At 39.8% G+C, this 18,758-nt stretch overlaps 1 protein-coding gene across 1 annotated transcript; it reads right to left on the bottom strand.

Moving 5' to 3' along the window:
* Positions 1 to 3,288: 3,288 nt before the first annotated feature.
* LOC108635004 (multidrug resistance-associated protein 4-like) lies at positions 3,289 to 9,470 on the bottom strand (the record flags this gene model as incomplete). The annotated part of the gene is made up of 3 exons (XM_018045315.1): positions 9,382 to 9,470; positions 3,817 to 3,989; positions 3,289 to 3,394 (listed from the first exon to the last, which is right to left on the bottom strand). Coding segments are annotated over exons 1-3 (345 nt in total), but the record flags the coding sequence as incomplete, so codon positions are not given.
* Positions 9,471 to 18,758: the final 9,288 nt, after the last annotated feature.

The following is an 18,758-nucleotide window of genomic DNA, read 5'->3' as shown; positions in this document are numbered from 1 at the left end:
CAGCTCGAACCAAGATATAAACAAGTGGCTGAGTTTATATATCCTGGTGGGACCCTCCTGTGATTTTACTGATGACCTCAACCAGGCAGCCCTAAACTGAAGGTCTCCCCACACAGGAGTGGGAAGGATTCCTCCACAGTGAAGGACAAGGTCATCACGGAAAACAAGTCCAGTCATTGCAAAGGTGACAGACTTCGAAGTAAAGGCTTCCATTTCCCTTCTGCCTCCATTCACCCAGATGCTCAGTCTCCACACCCAGAGACCAGCATCGACTCCTCTCTCCCCTCTCAGATCCCACGTTGAATCCATCACTTGGCTCCACTTCCTCATTTCCCCCAAATCCAACCATCTCACCATTTACACTGCAGGCACCTTAGTCTCAGCCAAGGGAAGTCACAACTGTGAGAGGGAAAGAACACTTCATTTGGAGAACTGAAGACCATCAATGTGGTTTTAGCTCTGAAGGAAGAAGGGAGAAGAGTAGGGAAAAAAACTAGAAAGGTGGGGAGGGACCAGAGTGTAAATTGCTTTGTTAAACCACGTTAAAGATTTGTTCAAAGACACTGACCAATCGAGAAAAACTTGAGATTATAGAAATTTACCAGGAGATAGGCCTCCCTGGTGGCTCAGATGGTAAAGAATCTGCCTGCAATGCGAGAGACCCAGGTTCAGTCTATGGTTTGGGAAGATCCCTTGGAGAAGGGAATGGCAACCCACTCCAGTATTCTTGCCTGGACAATCCCATGGACAGAGGAACCTGGTGGGCTACAGTTCATGGGGTTGCAAAGAGTCGGACATGACTGAGCAAGTAACACACACAAGTAAGTAAAGCATTAAAAAAGTTGAACATATTTTGATAACAGCAACAACGCTGATTGGTTCAAGGGATACAGATGTTCACATCTATGGATCGGGTGCTGAGGGATAAGACTTAGAAATGACCAGAGGACATGCTTTCCAAATTCTGTCCTGCCTTGCTGTTTCCCTAACCAATCACACATTTCAAGGTGACAGTATTTGTAAGAATTAGATAATAAAAATAATCTGCTGTGATTAATGCTGGAATACCAAAACCCAAAAATAAAGCTGCAGGGTACCTTTAGGAAAAAAGAATTTATTTGAACCAACGCCTAACTGAGCTGGAGATCAAGCCATCTTTCTGTTGCTGCCTCTAAAGCCTGATAAAGGGTTTGAAACAGCTAAATTTTATAGCATCATTTATTTGTTATGGAAGAAAGATGCTTTGGGGTCAGTTTTAAAAATATACAGTGCTAAGAGGTAAGAGCAACAAAGCAACAAGGAAAAAGTAGAAATGAAAGGCTACTTTTCCAATTAGCATTCAAGAACACAAAATGAGGATCCAGGAATACCGGGTGCTAAAAAGCATTTCTGGAATTTGAGCTACTGTCCCGTAGTCTTGGAATTTAACCCAGTCCCTCCTGAAAGTTTTCAGGTGGAGTCGGCTTCCTACTGAGCTGCTCTAGTCCAGACAACTGGCTCCACTGCTGGAGCCTAGAGCATCCCTTTGGTTGGGGATGCCTCACTCCTCTCGTTGGACTCCTTGCAGCTCACTTCTCTGTATGTCCATCTTGGTGAGTGAGGCTACAGGCACTGTTTCAGTGCTGACAGCCTGATATCTACTCAATGTTCCCACTGATGATCCATCTGACAATGCATGTGAAGTGTGCAGAAGGGAGTGATATTTTAGAAACTGTCCGAGAAATCAAAAGAGACAGTTCCATTAGCATAAGGCATAAGGAAGTTTGGATGTTACTGTTTATTATTGGTTATTACCTATTTTGTGTGGACCATCAAAATACTTCTTTTGGGACTGACTTCCCTTGTGGCTCAGACAGTAAAGAATCTGTCTCTAATGCAGAAGACCTGGGTTCAATCCTTGAGTCAGGAAGATTCCCTGCAGAAGGGAATGGCTACCCACTCCAGTATTCTTGCTTGGAGAATCCCACGGACAGAGGAGCCTGGCAGGCTACAGTCCATGGGGTCACAAAGAGTTGGATATGACTGAATGACAAACACATTCTTTTGAGATTATATGCAGCCAAAGGTTTTCCTTTGAGCTATGGTTTCTATATCATTTTGTAAAGCCACATTCTAACGTTTACTGAAACTCAGCGAGCAGCAGAGGGAAACAACAAAGAGATGAAAAGAGACAAGGAATAGAGGGAGGAAGGAAAGGAAGATAAGGAAGGAAATGTTAAATTACTGAGAGGAAAGAGCCAACCAAAGCTGGAGGGAAGATACTTGAAAGATGTCCAGAGACCAAAGCTTGAAGCCCACTGCATGTGCAGTGCCTTGATCTACTGCGCAAGAGACTTGCTGGTTGTTTATCTACAGTCTCTCAGCCTTGACTTGCCTTCCTTTCTAAACTCTCTCCTGTGGTGCACAGGTTGGATCTTTGCAAGTCACATTTCAGAGGCTCTTTGGCAAGCTGGCTTTTTTTAAGGTTCTGCCAGTAAGTGGGCACTAGAGGGAGACTGACAGTGGGACAGAGCTAATGTTCTATCTGACTTTGCTGTTCCTGCAGGGTCACCTCAGCAGTGGGGCCTGACTCCAGCTCCCAGCTTTCATTAGCACATGGAGAAATAGCCCCTTCCTGCTTCCTCAGCATATACGACCAGCTACTGGGCCTCTCCTTGGAGGTTTCAGCACCAACTGTAGGGCCTCTGTTCTGAGTTCTTAGGTCTGGAGATCTGTCCTAGGACATGGTAGCTGCTTCCTAAAATCATTACCCCAGTGTTTCCTTTCATTTTTCTAGCCTCCTATTCTTATGTAACAAATTTCCTATATTAAATCCTTTCAGCTGAAATACTGTTTTTCTCACGGGGCCCTTTCTTCTCATGGACTCTCTTCTGACAGCAAGAGCTGAAAAATTCTGCAGCCTTAGCCAACAACCTTCTGGCAATCTAAATGAAAGATTAATATCTTGATTAAGGGAATTGAAAAATACTGAAACAACTGTGACACAGTGAAAATGACTGTGTTCTAGCCTCTTGAAATATGAAACTACAATTTGGCTTTGGAATATTTTCATGGCTGGATGTCTTTAAAAAAACAATTCAAATATAAGAATATTATATAAAATATAAGGTTATTGGATATATTATTTAATAGCACATTTTGAAAGTAAAGTTCATTGCTCAAGTTATCTGCAGGAATGAGAAGAGAAACCAAGAGAAAATTAACGGAGGTTTCTATCAAGTTTTACAAGGAAGGATCAGTGCTAAATTGAATATAAGTGAAAAAAAACTGAAATAGTGAGGGACTTACCAGTATCCATTCACAGTCAATAACGGTGCTCAACCTGTGTGTGATGGTTAGCACAGTGCACTGGGTAAATTTCTCATGAATTTTTTTTTGTATTAACTCATCAGTTCTGAAATCAGAGAAGTTGATATACTTCAGTGAAGACAGGAAAGGCAGACTAAAGAGTTAAAAATTAAAAATCAATAACATATAATCTTGTTCCTATAAAACTAAGTATAAAATGTCTATTTAGAAATTTACTATTTTCCATAAAGTGATGGAAAATAGCCTTCTCTTGAAACTGTTTAAAACTATCTGGATTGAAACTAGCTGGATTCCTAAATCCAGCTCTCTTAGGATGCCTCACAACAATATTAACAGCATGTAACTGTCTTGGTTTCTTTCTTTGTTTTCCTTTGTTTGTGATTAATATTATTAAAAGACATCTGTGGGCCAAAGAGAGCACAGAAACATTTCTCAGAATCACTAAATGTTTTCCATTTACCACATTTACAATTTGGATTCCAGGTTTAATGGACATCAGCTCCATACCTTGGATCCACATTGGATGTGGCCTTGTCAAGAATCAATATCTGATTTTTCCTGAGAACAGTCCTGGCAAGGCACACTAGTTGTCTCTGTCCAACACTCAAGTTCAATCCTGATTCTGCTAATTCAGTATCCAATCGACTAGGAAGAGCTTTGATGGCTTCTTTAAGTTGTACCTATGGATACAGAAAGAACAACATTTCAAAAACAAACTGGTGCAGAAGTAGAAAAGCCTCTTAGACATTAGAGCTTTGAAGTCCTCATGACTTCTTATGTATCTTACATGTACAGTCACGTGATGGGAAAAGCTGTTTCCAATTAGTGTTCACTGAGACCCAGATAAATACGATGGTGTGATCATTCATTTAGAGCCAGATATTTTGGAATGTGAAGTCAAGTGGGCCGTAGAAAGCATCACTATGAACAAAGCTAGTGGAGGTGATGGAATTCCTATTGAGCTATTTCAAATCCTGAAAGATGATGCTGTGAAAGTGTTACACTCAATATGCCAGCAAATTTGGGAAACTCAGCAGTGGCTACAGGACTGGAAAAGGTCAGTTTTCACTCCAGTCCCAAAGAAAGGCAATGCCAAAGAATGCTCAAATTACCACACAATTGCACTCATCTCACATGCTAGTAAAGTAATGCTCAAAATTCTCCAGGCCAGGCTTCAGCAATACGTGAACCGTGAACTTCCTGATGTTCAAGCTGGTTTTAGAAAAGGCAGAAGAACCAGAGATCAAATTGCCAACATCCACTGGATCATGGAAAGAGCAAGAGAGTTCCAGAAAAAACATCTATTTCTGCTTTATTGAGTAGGCCAAAGCCTTTGACTGCGTGGATCACAATCAACTGTGGAAAATTCTGAAAGAGATGGGAATACCAGACCACCTAACCTGCCTCTTGAGAAATCTGTATGCAGGTCAGGAAGCAACAGTTAGAACTGGACATGGAAAACAGACTGGTTCCAAATAGGAAAAGGAGTACGTCAAGGCTGTATATTGTCATCCTGTTTATTTAACTTATATGCAGAGTACATCATGAGAAACGCTAGACTGGAAGAAACATAAGCTGGAATCAAGATTGCCAGGAGAAATATCAATAACCTCAGATATGCAGATGACACCACCCTTATGGCAGAAAGTGAAGAGGAGCTAAAAAGCCTCTTGATGAAAGTGAAAGAGGAGAGTGAAAAAGTTGGCTTAAAGCTCAACATTCAGAAAACGAAGATCATGGCATCCGGTCCCATCACTTCATGGGAAATAGATGGGGAAACAGTGTAAACAGTGTCAGACTTTATTTTTTGGGGCTACAAAATCACTGCACATGATGACTGCAGCCATGAAATTAGAAGACACTTACTCCTTGGTGGAAAAGTTATGACCAATCTAGACAGCATATTCAAAAGCAGAGACATTACTTTGCTGACTAAGGTCCGTCTAGTCAAGGCTATGGTTTTTCCTGTGGTCATGTACGGATGTGAGAGTTGGACTGTGAAGAAAGCTGAGCACCGAAGAATTGATGCCTTTGAACTGTAGTGTTGGAGAAGACTCTTGAGAGTCCCTTGGGCTGCAAGGAGATCCAACCAGTCCATTCTGAAGGAGATCAGCCCTGGGATTTCTTTGGACAGAATGATGCTAAAGCTGAAACTCCAGTACTTTGGCTACCTCATGCGAAGAGTTGACTCATTGGAAAAGACTCTGATGCTGGGAGGGATTGGGGGCAGGAGGAGGAGGGGATGACAGAGGATGAGATGGCTGGATGGCATCACTGACTCGATAGACGCAAGTTCGAGTGAACTCCGGGACTTGGTGATGGACAGGGAGGCCTGGTGTGCTGTGATTCATTGGGTCCTAAAGAGTCGGACACAACTGAGCAACTGAACTGAACTGAACTGAACTGAGAAGGATGGTGGGTAGAGTCAAGTCAGTACAGAACGATCTCAATGTCCCCCCATCCCTGCCCCATGCTGTCCACCAACTCCCACCTAGGAATTAGTTCAGAAAGTCTCTCAAATATTGCAGCTATTTCTCCCAATATGGTTTAAACAAAAAATCTAAAAGGATCTTTACAGTTGAATCAACTTTACCATAGTAAATTTTGCATAGGAGTTGAAAAAAAAACTACAGAAAGTTGGGTTCTCTAAAGATATATTATTAACACTTTACAATTTTTTAACATTTAAAATAATGCAAATTTAAACAATGGAAAACTCTGTCTTATACATTAGTAATCATGGAACATTTCCCAAGCTTAGTCTATAAATAGTGGAGTCAGGTGCATTTTCTTCAATATCATAAATGTCTTAAAGTGAATGAAAACTCAGAAAATCAAGGTAAATATTACATCTTATCTCCCCCACAATATGGATATAGGTTATCTCCCCCACAAGATGGATAATCTATCTTCATAAAATTATACTCATAAGATTAAAATACCAAATCTTTAACCACCAAATACAATCTGAAAGTACACTTGGTGATAGGGGTCAGTTCAATGAATATTCATTTTGGAGAAATACTTTGGAGCAAGAAGCAAACTCAGGCTCTACTTAAAGTGAAAGAACAAAGAAGAAATACACCTCAAATTAAGAAACCAACAGATTGATGGCCAGTAAGTTATGTGACACAGTACAACGTCAGATAACAAAACACCAAAGGTGAATGAGTAGCATTTTCTTGATATCCTAAATGCTGGAGTACTCCCAAGAATGTGATCCTGAATTGTGCTCCTGAAGGAGTCCAGGCCCTAGAAAGCAGGATTCTGAGTTAGGATTAAATATGGTATTGGTGTTTACCAGCATAAAAGGTATACAAACTGTAAAGGGTAAGATTTGGATTGTGGTCCAAGTGGTTGGTCTTTGTTAAGACTGACATTCTAACTTTGAGGAAATAATCTCACACTCCTGAGTTGGATGACATCACATAACTAATCTGTTTTTTTCCTTCTCCTTCAGGTTGTCCATATCTGCTTCATGATGAATAAGAGTTGTAAGGGGAAGTGTTTTTCATAAAATACTGTTTTCTGAGACACTATATTTATTTATGAATCAGGGATGGTTATGAGAATAACATGAATATCAAGGCCCTCTGTAGTGTAATCATAAAATCCAGGTATGAAATATTACAGTGGAAGAAAAGGGCAACAGATGCAGTAGACAACAGAAGTTGCAACTGGAGAATCTGAACATATTAGACAAGAGTGTAATATGACTATTTTATTTCTTAATCAAGATAATTGTGTTAGATTATGCAAGAGAATGTCCTTGAAAAGGACAGAGATTGTGTCTCCTGACGACTGTGATAGACCCAGAATCTGCAACGATGCATGTCTAAGAAGCTCTCAGAGATATCTGTTGGCTGTGTGAAGGCAGAAGTGAATCTCATCATATGACATATCTGTCCCTATAAATTAGAAAGTAAATCCATATAAACAGGTTATGTATAACACTATTATTATGTGTTAAGGGATTATATTCTTATAATAATTAACTGGCTCCAGAATATCACAACATCACACTGTAAATTGTGGAAAGTATATAAAAAGTTATAATTTAAGGAAAATGGACCAAATAATACTAATCAAAACTATACATCTCAATAGGAAACACTTCAGATCATTTTTGCAGTTGGGAAAATAATGGAATATAGCAAAATTGAGAAACAGTAAACTGAACTTATAAGGTACCCTATTTCTATCATCATAAACATGTTTAAAGTAACCTGCTGCGTAGTGTATCTAGCAGGTGCCAGCACCTCTCACAGGAAGTTAACACAGATGTCAGGTGCTTCCCACATTTTGTGGAACCTTCTTACTTCTCAAAAAGAAAGGCTGGTAAGGGCTGGAAGGAGACAGGGAAATGCATTCAACAGGTGGGGAAGAGCTTTTACTAGAGCAGGGCCAGCAGTAAATGAAGCAAAGGGACAGCCCGTTCACCTAACACAAGGCCCCGGGAAATGGACATGTGAGTTGTCCCACAGCAAGGACTGAACCACGTGGTTCCCGATGCACAGGCTGCTGATGACCAGGTTTCTGTATCTTGGTTTCCTGTGTGATGAGACACACTTGTGCCCTAACAGAGATACTATCAATGCTGGATTTGTGTAACACAGAATTTTTTAAAGAAATAAGCCATATTTCTCTAAAATGAAGAAATCAACCAAACATTTAGCACCTATTTATCAAGTGCTGACTTCCCTGGTGGCTCAGACGGTAAAGTGTCTGTCTGCATGTGGGAGACGTGGGTTCAAGCCCTGGGTCCGGAAGATCCCCTGGAGAAGGAAATGGCAATCCACTCCAGTACTCTTGCCTGGAAAATCCCATGGACAGAGGAGCCTGGTAGGCTGCAGTCCATGGGGTCACAAAGAGGTGGACATGACTGAGCGACTTCACTTTCACATTATCAAGTGCTACTTTTTTAAAATCAAAAGACTGAGTTAGATCCCATGGGAGACTAGAAGTCTGTCTATGGTTTAGAAATCTAAAGTTTCTGCCATCAGTAGAGTCAATTTGAAAAACTAGGACTAATATACAAAATAATTAGTATTGAAATATACTAACAAACAGCAACTTAATAGTCAAATTTTTTTTCATGCAAGGGCAGGGAAATTCAGTGAAGTAGGGCAAGGGGAAACATGACACAAATAACAGGAGCTCCTCTAGTAATTAATGTATCCATGTAAAATCTGAGCCAGAACACCAGGGTTCTGTTACCTGCATTCATGCTGCAGCATTAAAATGATATAATCACCAATAAGTAATCATCATCACATTCCAACTAAATAATTTACTTTTATAAACACTTTCTTATAAAACTTCATACCATTTTATTGGAATGATCTTGTTTATCTTTCAGTTAATAATGAAAAACTAGTGTCTTCACTTAGATATCCGGCAAGCAGATCCAACCAGCCCATTGTGAAGGAGATCAGCCCTGGGGTTTCTTTGGAAGGAATGATGCTGAAGCTGAAACTCCAGTACTTTGGCCACCTCATGCAAAGAGTTGACTCATTGGAAAAGACTCTGATGCTGGGAGGGATTGGGGGCAGGAGGAGAAGGGGATGACAGAGGATGAGATGGCTGGATGGCATCACTGACTTGATGGACCTGAGTCTGAGTGAACTCTGGGAGTTGGTGATGGACAGGGAGGCCTGGTGTGCTGCAATTCATGGGGTCACAAAGAACTGGACACGACTGAGCGACTGAACTGAACTGAACTGAAGGCCAGAGGAATAAAATGAACACTGGAGGGTAATTAGGGTAATTCATTTACCAGGTCACTCATGGAATTTGATCCCACAGTTTTAATGTCTAGTTTAATGCTCTGTTAAGGACAAAATAATGAATCTAGTTGCTTGGGGTTCTATAGAAAAATCTAAAATGAAAAGAAGAGGAATTATATTGTTGGTTTTCATTATCAGTACACACATTTTAGGTGTACCCATCTCACCACTCTTCTTCTAGAAAGTAAACAGTTAAAATGACAAGCTTCCCTTAATTACCTACAATTCTATGAATGTGCACACACAGATACCGATGCTAACAAGTTAACAACATTACATAAATTACCTCTTCTAAGACATTCCACAGTTCCTCCTCCAAATACTCATTATAGGGATCCAGATTTTTCCTCATTGTTCCAGTGAATAAAACAGGTTCCTAAATATCACAAAATAGTGAACGTTAGTATCTTAATCTCTTTTCATTTTAAACCAATGCTTATAGAAAATGAAAATACCAATATCAAAATTTACTGCAATTATTAATATTTAAGTTTCAAATGTATGTTTACAAAACAGTATCTCTAAACTAATTTTCCATTGTACAAAGTGTGCTACAAAAAATCTTCTGGACTATTAAACACTAAAGGAAGAAAGTGTTTAAGAAGTATTTTCATCTTAAGAAAAAAAATACTGAAGAAAAGAAAGGAAAATTTGATTTTTTTTTAAGTTGCCATTCTGGTAATAAATATCTGCTTAAACACACACACAAACTGACATTATAATCACAGGAGAAAGTTTACAGCAAGATCTACATAAATTAAGTGTCAATCCTGGTGTGACTGGGAAACATCAACTGCATGATTAGTTGAGGTTTGTGCTTCAAAGCAAAACCATTCAATATTTATACTTTGGCAGTGAAGAAGAAACTAGGCTATTTTCTCCATTGGTCAGACTGTCTTCTAGGATCTGGAATCTCTCCCCAGGTATGAATGGAACATCCCCTCATGTTCAAAGAGAACGTCAGCTCCTGGGGCCTGAGGCACCTCTGTCCATGGAGAGATCACCTCTGATTCTGCACCAGCTGGTCCCCACGTTCTCTCACCTCTGCATCAGGATGACCTGCCTCACAGAACCTTGTTACTAACTTCAAGGCCAGAAGGACCTGAAACCCACTGTGATGTGAGCCTTAATAAAACTGTTTAAATAGCTTTTCCTATTCATCATCAGGAGAAGCCACAAGTAAATTACACTGGAAACACACCTTCTGAGTTTCGAGAGAGAATCTTGTACATAAGCTCATGTAGACAATTTACATTTTCTTCTGGAAGGCTCTAGTAAGCCAGGTCATAAGAATATGGGCAGCAGAGAAGAGCCCAACAGGCTCCTTTCAGTGAAGGGGGCAGAGCAAGGGGAGGCACATGTGTGGGAACAAGAGGAGACCTGACTCTTCCACAAGTGCCCGGAACTGCTCGGAATCACCAGCCTCAAATCCCGCCTGGCCTTGGGGCTGGACTTTCCTCCTAACTTCATAAAAGCCTGAGAAGAAAGATGGAGAAGACAAATATTTCTTTTCTTTAGTCATGATGAAGAATGACACTCAGAGAGCCTCCCATACCTTCTTTTCCTCTTGTCTCGGTGTTAAGTCTAGTGATCAAGAAATGAATGCAGAAGGCACAGGACAGTGTGCCACCAAAAGAGATATATCCCTAAGGGAAGTCCAAGATTAAAAATATACTGTGTAGGGAGCTTCATTTGCACAAAGTTGATTAAGTGACTGATAAGCCTACAAAACATTGAAAATCACTGGACATACAACATTTCAAGATGATTATTGAATTGAACTGAAAAATCCAGAGACTCAAATTTAAAGTTTCCCTTAAAACTCTTGAATTTAGGAACAAAGATTAACAACCATCTAAGCAATAGTAAGAGTTCCTTGTCAGGAGAATAACCATCATTGTACTCCAGATTTTTATAAAAACTTTTTACTCTTTGTAATTTTCAACCCTAAGTGTCCCCTATGCAGGCTATTTCTCATCTTTTAGCTGTATCTATGAAGTTTACACAAACAACCGGCGAGGTGAGGGGAGGCTGGTCCCCAATATTCCTCACCCTTCTCTTTTCCATCTTCCCTCCATTATTCAGGTCCTTTCAAGTAAGCAGGTACTCGCTGAATGTAATCTCAACTGGAGTTCTTCCTGGGGAATATACTTAATTACTTCAGATCTTGAGCACAAAGGACGCATACACTTCAACTCCCTGTTGCGTTTAAGGAAATTATTTAGGAACCCTTTGATTTTTGCTTTTTCCTGAAAATTTGAACACAAATTGAGGAGTACTTCTTAAGAACATAGTATTCATCTTTTAAAGTTCCCCCCAGGACTGATGGTCTATATCCCCACTCCCCTGTCTCTGGTCCATACTCAGGTCCTTGCTGCTATCACACCTCCCCCAGTTCTGACCTGTTCATGGCAGGACCAACAGTGATGGGGATAAGCCTGGGGGAGAGAGAGAGAGATGACCCCAGAAGCTTGCTGCTGTTCCCAGGATCACAGGTAACAGGGATTCGGGGAACATGATGTGGGCCTGGCTCACTTGAGTGGGGCAACTCAAAGAAACAGCACTGGGCTCCCCCTTCTGCAGAGTCTGCTCTCAGCTTCCCAGCTTACTTAAATCAGGGTGTTGACACACAAGCATCACTGCTTGCTACTCATTTGAGGGGAAGAGAGATGTACATTTTCTGCACTTAGACAAGTTAATTTCGAGTAACCAAACCAACAGACTTTTCTCCATCTCTGAGCCAACAAGGCACTGTAAAGACAAAGGGCTCTTGCTGGGGAGGGGTAAGATTTTGAATATCTTCTCCTGACACTTATTAGCCCATAACACATAAATGAAAAAAAAAAATTTCAAAACTGATATTCTCCAAACGAAACTCAAAACAGGAGGAGTCATAACTTCTGACTTTACTAAACTTTTGTTATGTTTTGGGGAAAATATCTCATGAGAACATCATCAGTTTAAACTAACATTTATTGAAAACAAAAAATAAATTTGGAGTCAGACAGTTCTAAGTTCTGATTCAACTTCTGATTAATTATTAGACTCAGGGTAAATTATTTATCTCTCCAAGACAGTTCCATTACTGGAAACTAGGGTTAGCCTTGCAAGGTTGCTGTGACAATCTGAAACAACAATGAAGTTCCTGATGTGACGCTAACATGGACCAGGAGCCCAGCCCAACAGGGGGACAGGCAGGGACAGTGTCTGTCAAACTTCAGATGTAGTCAGTGGATTAGGAAATTAATTTTGTGCATAGTGATCATCATTTTGTCTTTTATATGAAGTAGAACAGAACTGGCATCACAGAAAATATCAGAGCACAGAGCAATAGGAATGTTGTTTTGTGACATTTTTGTTTCTCTGTGTATGTGTGTGTGTGTATGTGTGTGTGTGTGTGTGTGTGTGTGCATGCACATGAAATCATGATATGAAGCAGTTCTATCAAGGACCACAGTCAACAGCCACCTGAAGTCTTGTACAAGCAGAGTAATTCACTTCTCAGCCTCTGGAGTTGGGAATCTTTTTAAATTTACTTTGAACCCTATTAGTATATTTTGGAAATTAATACATTGCTGATCATGTCATTTGCAAATATTTTCTTCTTTTCCATAGGTTGTCTTTTTGGTTTATTTTTTTTAATGGCTTCCTTCATGCTATACTTTTAAGTTTAACCAGGTCACATTTGTTTATTTTTGCTTTTGCTTCCATTACTTCAGGGATCAGATCCAAAAAAAATAGTGCTGTGATTTATGTCAAGGAGTATTCTGCCTATGTGTTCCTCTAAGATCTTGTCTTACTAAGTATCTTGTCTTACAGGTCTTGTTCATTTATTCATTTTTACTTCATTTTTTATATGGTATTAGAGAATGTTCTAACTATTTCGTTTACATGCAGTCGTGCAGACTTCCCCACACTATTTATTGAAGAGACTGTCTGTTCTTTATTACATATTGTTACCTCTTTTGTCTTAGATTAACTGACCATAAGTGTGCGGGTTTATTTCTGGGTTTTCTATCCTGTTCCATTAATCTATGCGCCTGGTTTCTGTGACAGTAACATACTTTTTCATTATCGTAACTTTGTAATATAGTTTGAAATCAGGTACTGTGATTCCTCCAGCTAGCTGTGTTCTTCTTTCCCAAGATTGTTTGGCTATTTGCAGCCTTTTCTGTTTCCATAAAATTAAAAAAAAATTTTTGTTCTACTTTTGTGAAAAATGCCACTAGCAATTTGATAGAGATTGCATTGACTCTATAAATCGTCTTGGGTAGTATGGTTATTTTTAACAACAATGAATCTTCCAATCCAAGAATACAGTTTATCTTTTCATCTGTTTGTATCATCTTGAATTACTTTCATCAGTGTCTTACAGGTTTTTTATACAGGCCTTTTACCTCCTTCAGTTCAGTCAGTCAGTCAGTTCAGTTGCTCAGTCGTGTCCGACTCTTTGTGACCTCATGAATTGCAGCACGCCAGGCCTCCCTGTCCATCACTGTCTCCTGGAGTTCACTCAGACTCACGTCCATTGAGTCAGTGATGCCATCCAGCCATCTCATCCTCTGTCGTCCCCTTCTCCTCCTGCCCCCAATCCCTCCCAGCATCAGAGTCTTTTCCAATGAGTCAACTCTTCGCATGAGGTGGCCAAAGTACTGGAGTTTCAGCTTTAGCAACATTCTGTCCAAAGAAATCTCAGGGCTGATGTCCTTCAGAATGGACTGGTTGGATCTCCTTGCAGTCCAAGGGACTCTCAAGAGTCTTCTCCAACACCACAGTTCAAAGGCATCAATTCTTCAGCGCTCAGCTTTCTTCACAGTCCAACTCTCACATCCATACATGACCACAGGAAAAACCATAGCCTTGACTAGACGGACCTTAGTCGGCAAAGTAATGTCTCCGCTTTTGAATATGCTATCTAGGTTGGTCATAACTTTTCTTCCAAGGAGTAAGAGTCTTTTAATTTCATGGCTGCAGTCACCGTCTGCAGTGATTTTGGACCCCAAAAAAATAAAGTCTGACACTGTTTCCACTGTTTCCCCATCTATTTCCCATGAAGTGATGGGACCAGATGCCATGATCTTCATTTTCTGAATGTTGAGCTTTAAGCCAACATTTTCACTTTCCTCTTTCACTTTCATCAAGAGGCTTTTTAGTTCCTCTTCACTTTCTGCCATAAGGATGCTGTCATCTGCATATCTGAGGTTATTGATATTTCTCCCAGCAATCTTGATTCCAGCTTGTGTTTCTTGCAGTCCAGAGTTTCTCATGATGTAGTCTGCATATAAGTTAAATAAACAGGGTGACAATATACAGCCTTGACGTACTCCTTTTCCTATTTGGAACCAGTCTGTTGTTCCATGTCCAGTTCTAACTGTTGCTTCCTGACCTGCATACAGATTTCTCAAGAGGCAGGTTAGGTGGTCTGGTATTCCCATCTCTTTCAGAATTTTCCAGTTTATTGTGATCCACACAGTCAAAGGCTTTGGCATAGTCAGTAAAGCAGAAATAGATGTTTTCCTGGAACTCTCTTGCTTTTTCCATGCTTAGGTAGTTTTATTCTGAGTTGCTGGTTTGTTTTTTTTTTTTTCCCTCTGATGTGATGTCAATGGAATTGTTTCATTAATTTCTCTTTCTGATACTTTGTTTCTAGTCTATATCAATACAGTCAATATCTGTATAAACAATGGCTTATACAGCTCAATATCAAAGAAACAAACAACCTAATCAAAAAATACAAAGAAGACTTAAATAGACATTTCTCCAAAGACATACAGATGGTCAACAGACCCATGAAAAGATACTCAGCATCACTAATTATTCAGTTCAGTCGCTCATTCATGTCCATCTCTTTGTGACTCCATAAACTGCAGCACGCCAGGCTTCCATATCCATCACCAAACTCACAGAGCTTGCTCAAACTCATGTCCATCGAGTTGGTGATGCCATCCAACTGTCTCATCCTCTGACGTCTCCTTCTCCTCCTGCCTTCAATTTTTCCCAACATCAGGGTCTTTTCTAAGGAGTCAGTTCTTCGCATCAGGAGGCCAAAGTATTGGAACTTCAGCTTCAGCATCAGTCCTTTCAATGAATGTTTAGGACTGATTTCCTTTAGGATTGATTGGTTTGATCTCCTTGCAGTCCAAGGGACTCTTAAGAGTATTCTTGAACATCACAGTTCAAAAGCATTAATTCTTCTGTGCTGAGTTTTCTTTATAGTCCACTAATTATTAGAGAAATGCAGATCAAAAACTACAATGAAGTATCACCCCACACTGGTGAGAATGACCATCATTTAACATCTATAAATAATAAATCCTGGAGAGGGTGTGGAGGAAAGGGGATCTTCCCACGCTGTTGGTGGGAATGTAAATTGGTGCAGCTGTTATGGAAAACCATATGGAGGTTCCTTAAGGAACTGAAAAAAGAGCTACTGTGTGATCCAGCAATTCCCCTTCTCAGCAAATATCTGGAAAACATAAAAACTCTAATTCAAAAATATACATGCACCCCAGTTTTCACAACTTTTCTATTTATAATAGCCAAGGTATGTCCATGGACAGATGAATGGATAAAGATATGATGTATCCACACACACACACAGAGGAATATTATTCAGCCATAAAAAGAATGAAATAATGCCATTTGCAGCAACATGGATGAACCTACAGATTATGAGACCAAGTGAAATAAGTCAGCAGAGAAAGACAAATATCATATACGATCACTTATATGTGGACTCTTAAAAATTGATAGAAATGAACTTATTTACAGCACAGAAACAGATTCACAAACATAGAAAACAAACTAATGGTTACCAAAGAGGAGAGTAGAGGAGTAGGATAAGTTAAAAATCTGTGCTTAAGAAATACACACTACTACTTTGCTATACAATTGAAACACTGTGAAAAATAATCAGACACACACAAAATCTGACTCCTGGCTCTGCCCCTTGATAAGTGAGACAAGCCCCCAGGGCCTCAGTTTTTAAATCAACTGTTAGTTAAGGATAACTACAGAATTGTGAGGATTAAGCAGGAAATGGTAGGATAAGGGGTTAAAACATGTTAATGATTCCACAAATGTTAGGAATTCTTATCAGTACTTGTCAGGGACTGTAATAAGCACAGAGGAGCAGAAATGGGAGCTACATTTTTGTATCCTCAAGCAGATCCTCAAGGAGAGGAAGAAAATAGGCAAGACTATGGGGAGGGCTGAGAAAAAAGGCCATTGGTCTTGGTGGAAGACTGGTAAGTAACAATGTGTACAAGGTGGTGGTCAGGAAAGAGGCTGCTGGGAGGGGAACATGAAATCAAAGTACAAGAAAGTGTCATTCTCTCTTTTTGCTTTTGGTGGAACTGTTAGATACATGTCTCTGTTACACCTTCCCACAAATTCCTATTGTGGTGTTTTGTTTTGTTTTTTGCTTCTTTGCTCTACTATTTATATTTATACAAACAATTTAGTTTATATTGTAAACAATAAATATAATCACCAAGCACCATGAACACATATGAGAAATTAAAGAGTAACGTCATTCCAGAAAGTATTACTCTTTTTACTTAAGCAGAAATAATATTCAAGGCCAGTAACCCAATCATTAAGATAATAAACAGATCCTGATGACTGAGCATTCCAAGAACCAGACATGGACACAAACCTTATCTCGCCCCAGTTGTGTGTGCTAAGTCGCTTCAGTCATGTCAGACTCTTTGTGACACCATGGATTGTAGCCCACCAGGCTCATCTGTCCAAGGGATTTTCCAGTCAAGAATACTAAAGTGGGTTGCTGTGCCCCTCCTCCAGCAGACCTTCCTGACCCAGGGGATTTAACCTGCATCTCTTATGTCTCCTGCATTGGCAGGCATGTCCTGTACCACTAGCACCACTTGGGAAGCCCAGATACATCTTCACAACACATCTGTGTGGCAATGATTCCCAGACCTGGTTTAAAGATGAGGACCCTGAAGTCTGGAAGCTGAGTAATGTCATCAAGGCCCCACAGTCCTATGAGGCAGAGCAGGAACAAATCTGCGGGTCACGTTGACACTCGATCTACACAAACATTCTCTCCCTAGCTGCCTCTGGAATGATTTCCTGGGAACTTTGCACATTGCAAGTTCTCTACAGATACTCCTTCTTTTATCAACCAGTATTGTAGCTTAGAGACAAAGGCATATAGAGAGGAACCTACATGTATACTAAGCTTGGCACTATTTTGTAAGGATGTTCTCTGGAGTGTGTATGTTGAACATGCTCAAAGGAAGGGCGGAAATCAACAGAACAGAACAGAACCAGACCATGTTGATGCAAAGGTATGTTTAGTCTTTGCTCAGATGTGCTTCCAAACATTATTGGCAGAGCAAGGATCTTCCAATGTTATTTCTTTACTTATGGAGTTTTTTATGTACACAAGCATACATTTTTTTCTAATTAAGAACCTTTAAAAATAAGGCAGTATATGTTTCAAAAGCTTTGCATCAAAGGAAATGAAAGGACTCTACAGACATGCCCTTTATTTCTACTAACCAATCTCACTTGGACATTTCAGAGATGAGTACCATCAAAATGTAAAACTTGGGAATCTAAACTCATTTATTTTCTACTGTAACCACAAGTCACGAATTAAATAGCCAGAAGGAATCTTTAAATATGGAGACTAAAAGTGCTAAAAAGTTCTTCCCATTTTTCTGAAAGGGATACCTTTAAAATTTTTTAAAATAGTGGTAAAATACACATGAAAATTTACTAGCTTGACCAGCTGTAAGTGCAGAGTATTGAGTACATTTACACTGTTGCACAGCGATCATCACCATCCTGCCACAGAACTCCTTTCGTCTTTCAGAACTGAAAATCTGTAGACATTAAACAACTCCCCACTCCCAGCGAGCAGCTCCTGGACCCACCATTCTTTCCTGTCCCCATGAATTCAGTACTCTAGGTACCTCATATTAGTAGAATCATACAGTATTTGTGCTTTGTGACTGGCTTATTTCACTTAGCTTAATTTCCTCAAGGTTCATCTGTGTTGTAGCACAAGTCAGAATTTCCTTCCTTTTTGAGACTGAATAATACTCCACTGTATACATATATCCACTACACATTTTGCTTATCAATTCATCAGTCAATGGACCTTTAAGTGCCTCCACATTTTTGCTACTGAGAATAATGCTGCTATGAACATACAAGTATAGGTATCACTTCAAGATCTTTCTTTCAATTCTTTTGGGTTTACACTCTAAAGTAGAATTGCTAGATCATATAATAATTCTATCTAACTTTTTTGAGAATTGGCCAACTTGTTTTCCACAGTTGCTGCACTATCTTACATTCCTACCAGCAATGACAAGGATTCTAATTTCCCTACATCCTTGCCAATACTGCCAACCCATTCTTTATTTCTCTCTTTCATTTTTCTTTTTTGATAGCAGATGTCTTAAGGGGTATGAGGTAGCATTTCACTGGAGTCTGAAAAGCTATATCTTGGTTTCCAAGTACTACTTAGACATATGCATTACCATATGTAAAATTAGATAGCTAGTGGAAATTTGCTGTATGATGCAAGAAACTCAAATTTGGTGCTCTGTGATAACCTAGAGGGGTGGGATGAGGTGGGAAGGAGGTTCAAGAGGAAGGACATATGTATACCTATGGCTGATCCATGTT

The sequence above is a fragment of the Capra hircus genome, unplaced genomic scaffold, assembly GCF_001704415.2.
Source record: "Capra hircus breed San Clemente unplaced genomic scaffold, ASM170441v1, whole genome shotgun sequence".
Classification (NCBI taxonomy): Eukaryota; Metazoa; Chordata; class Mammalia; order Artiodactyla; family Bovidae; genus Capra; species Capra hircus.
The sequence above is the reverse complement of the archived record's forward strand: the minus strand, read 5'-3'. Positions and strand labels throughout refer to the sequence as shown.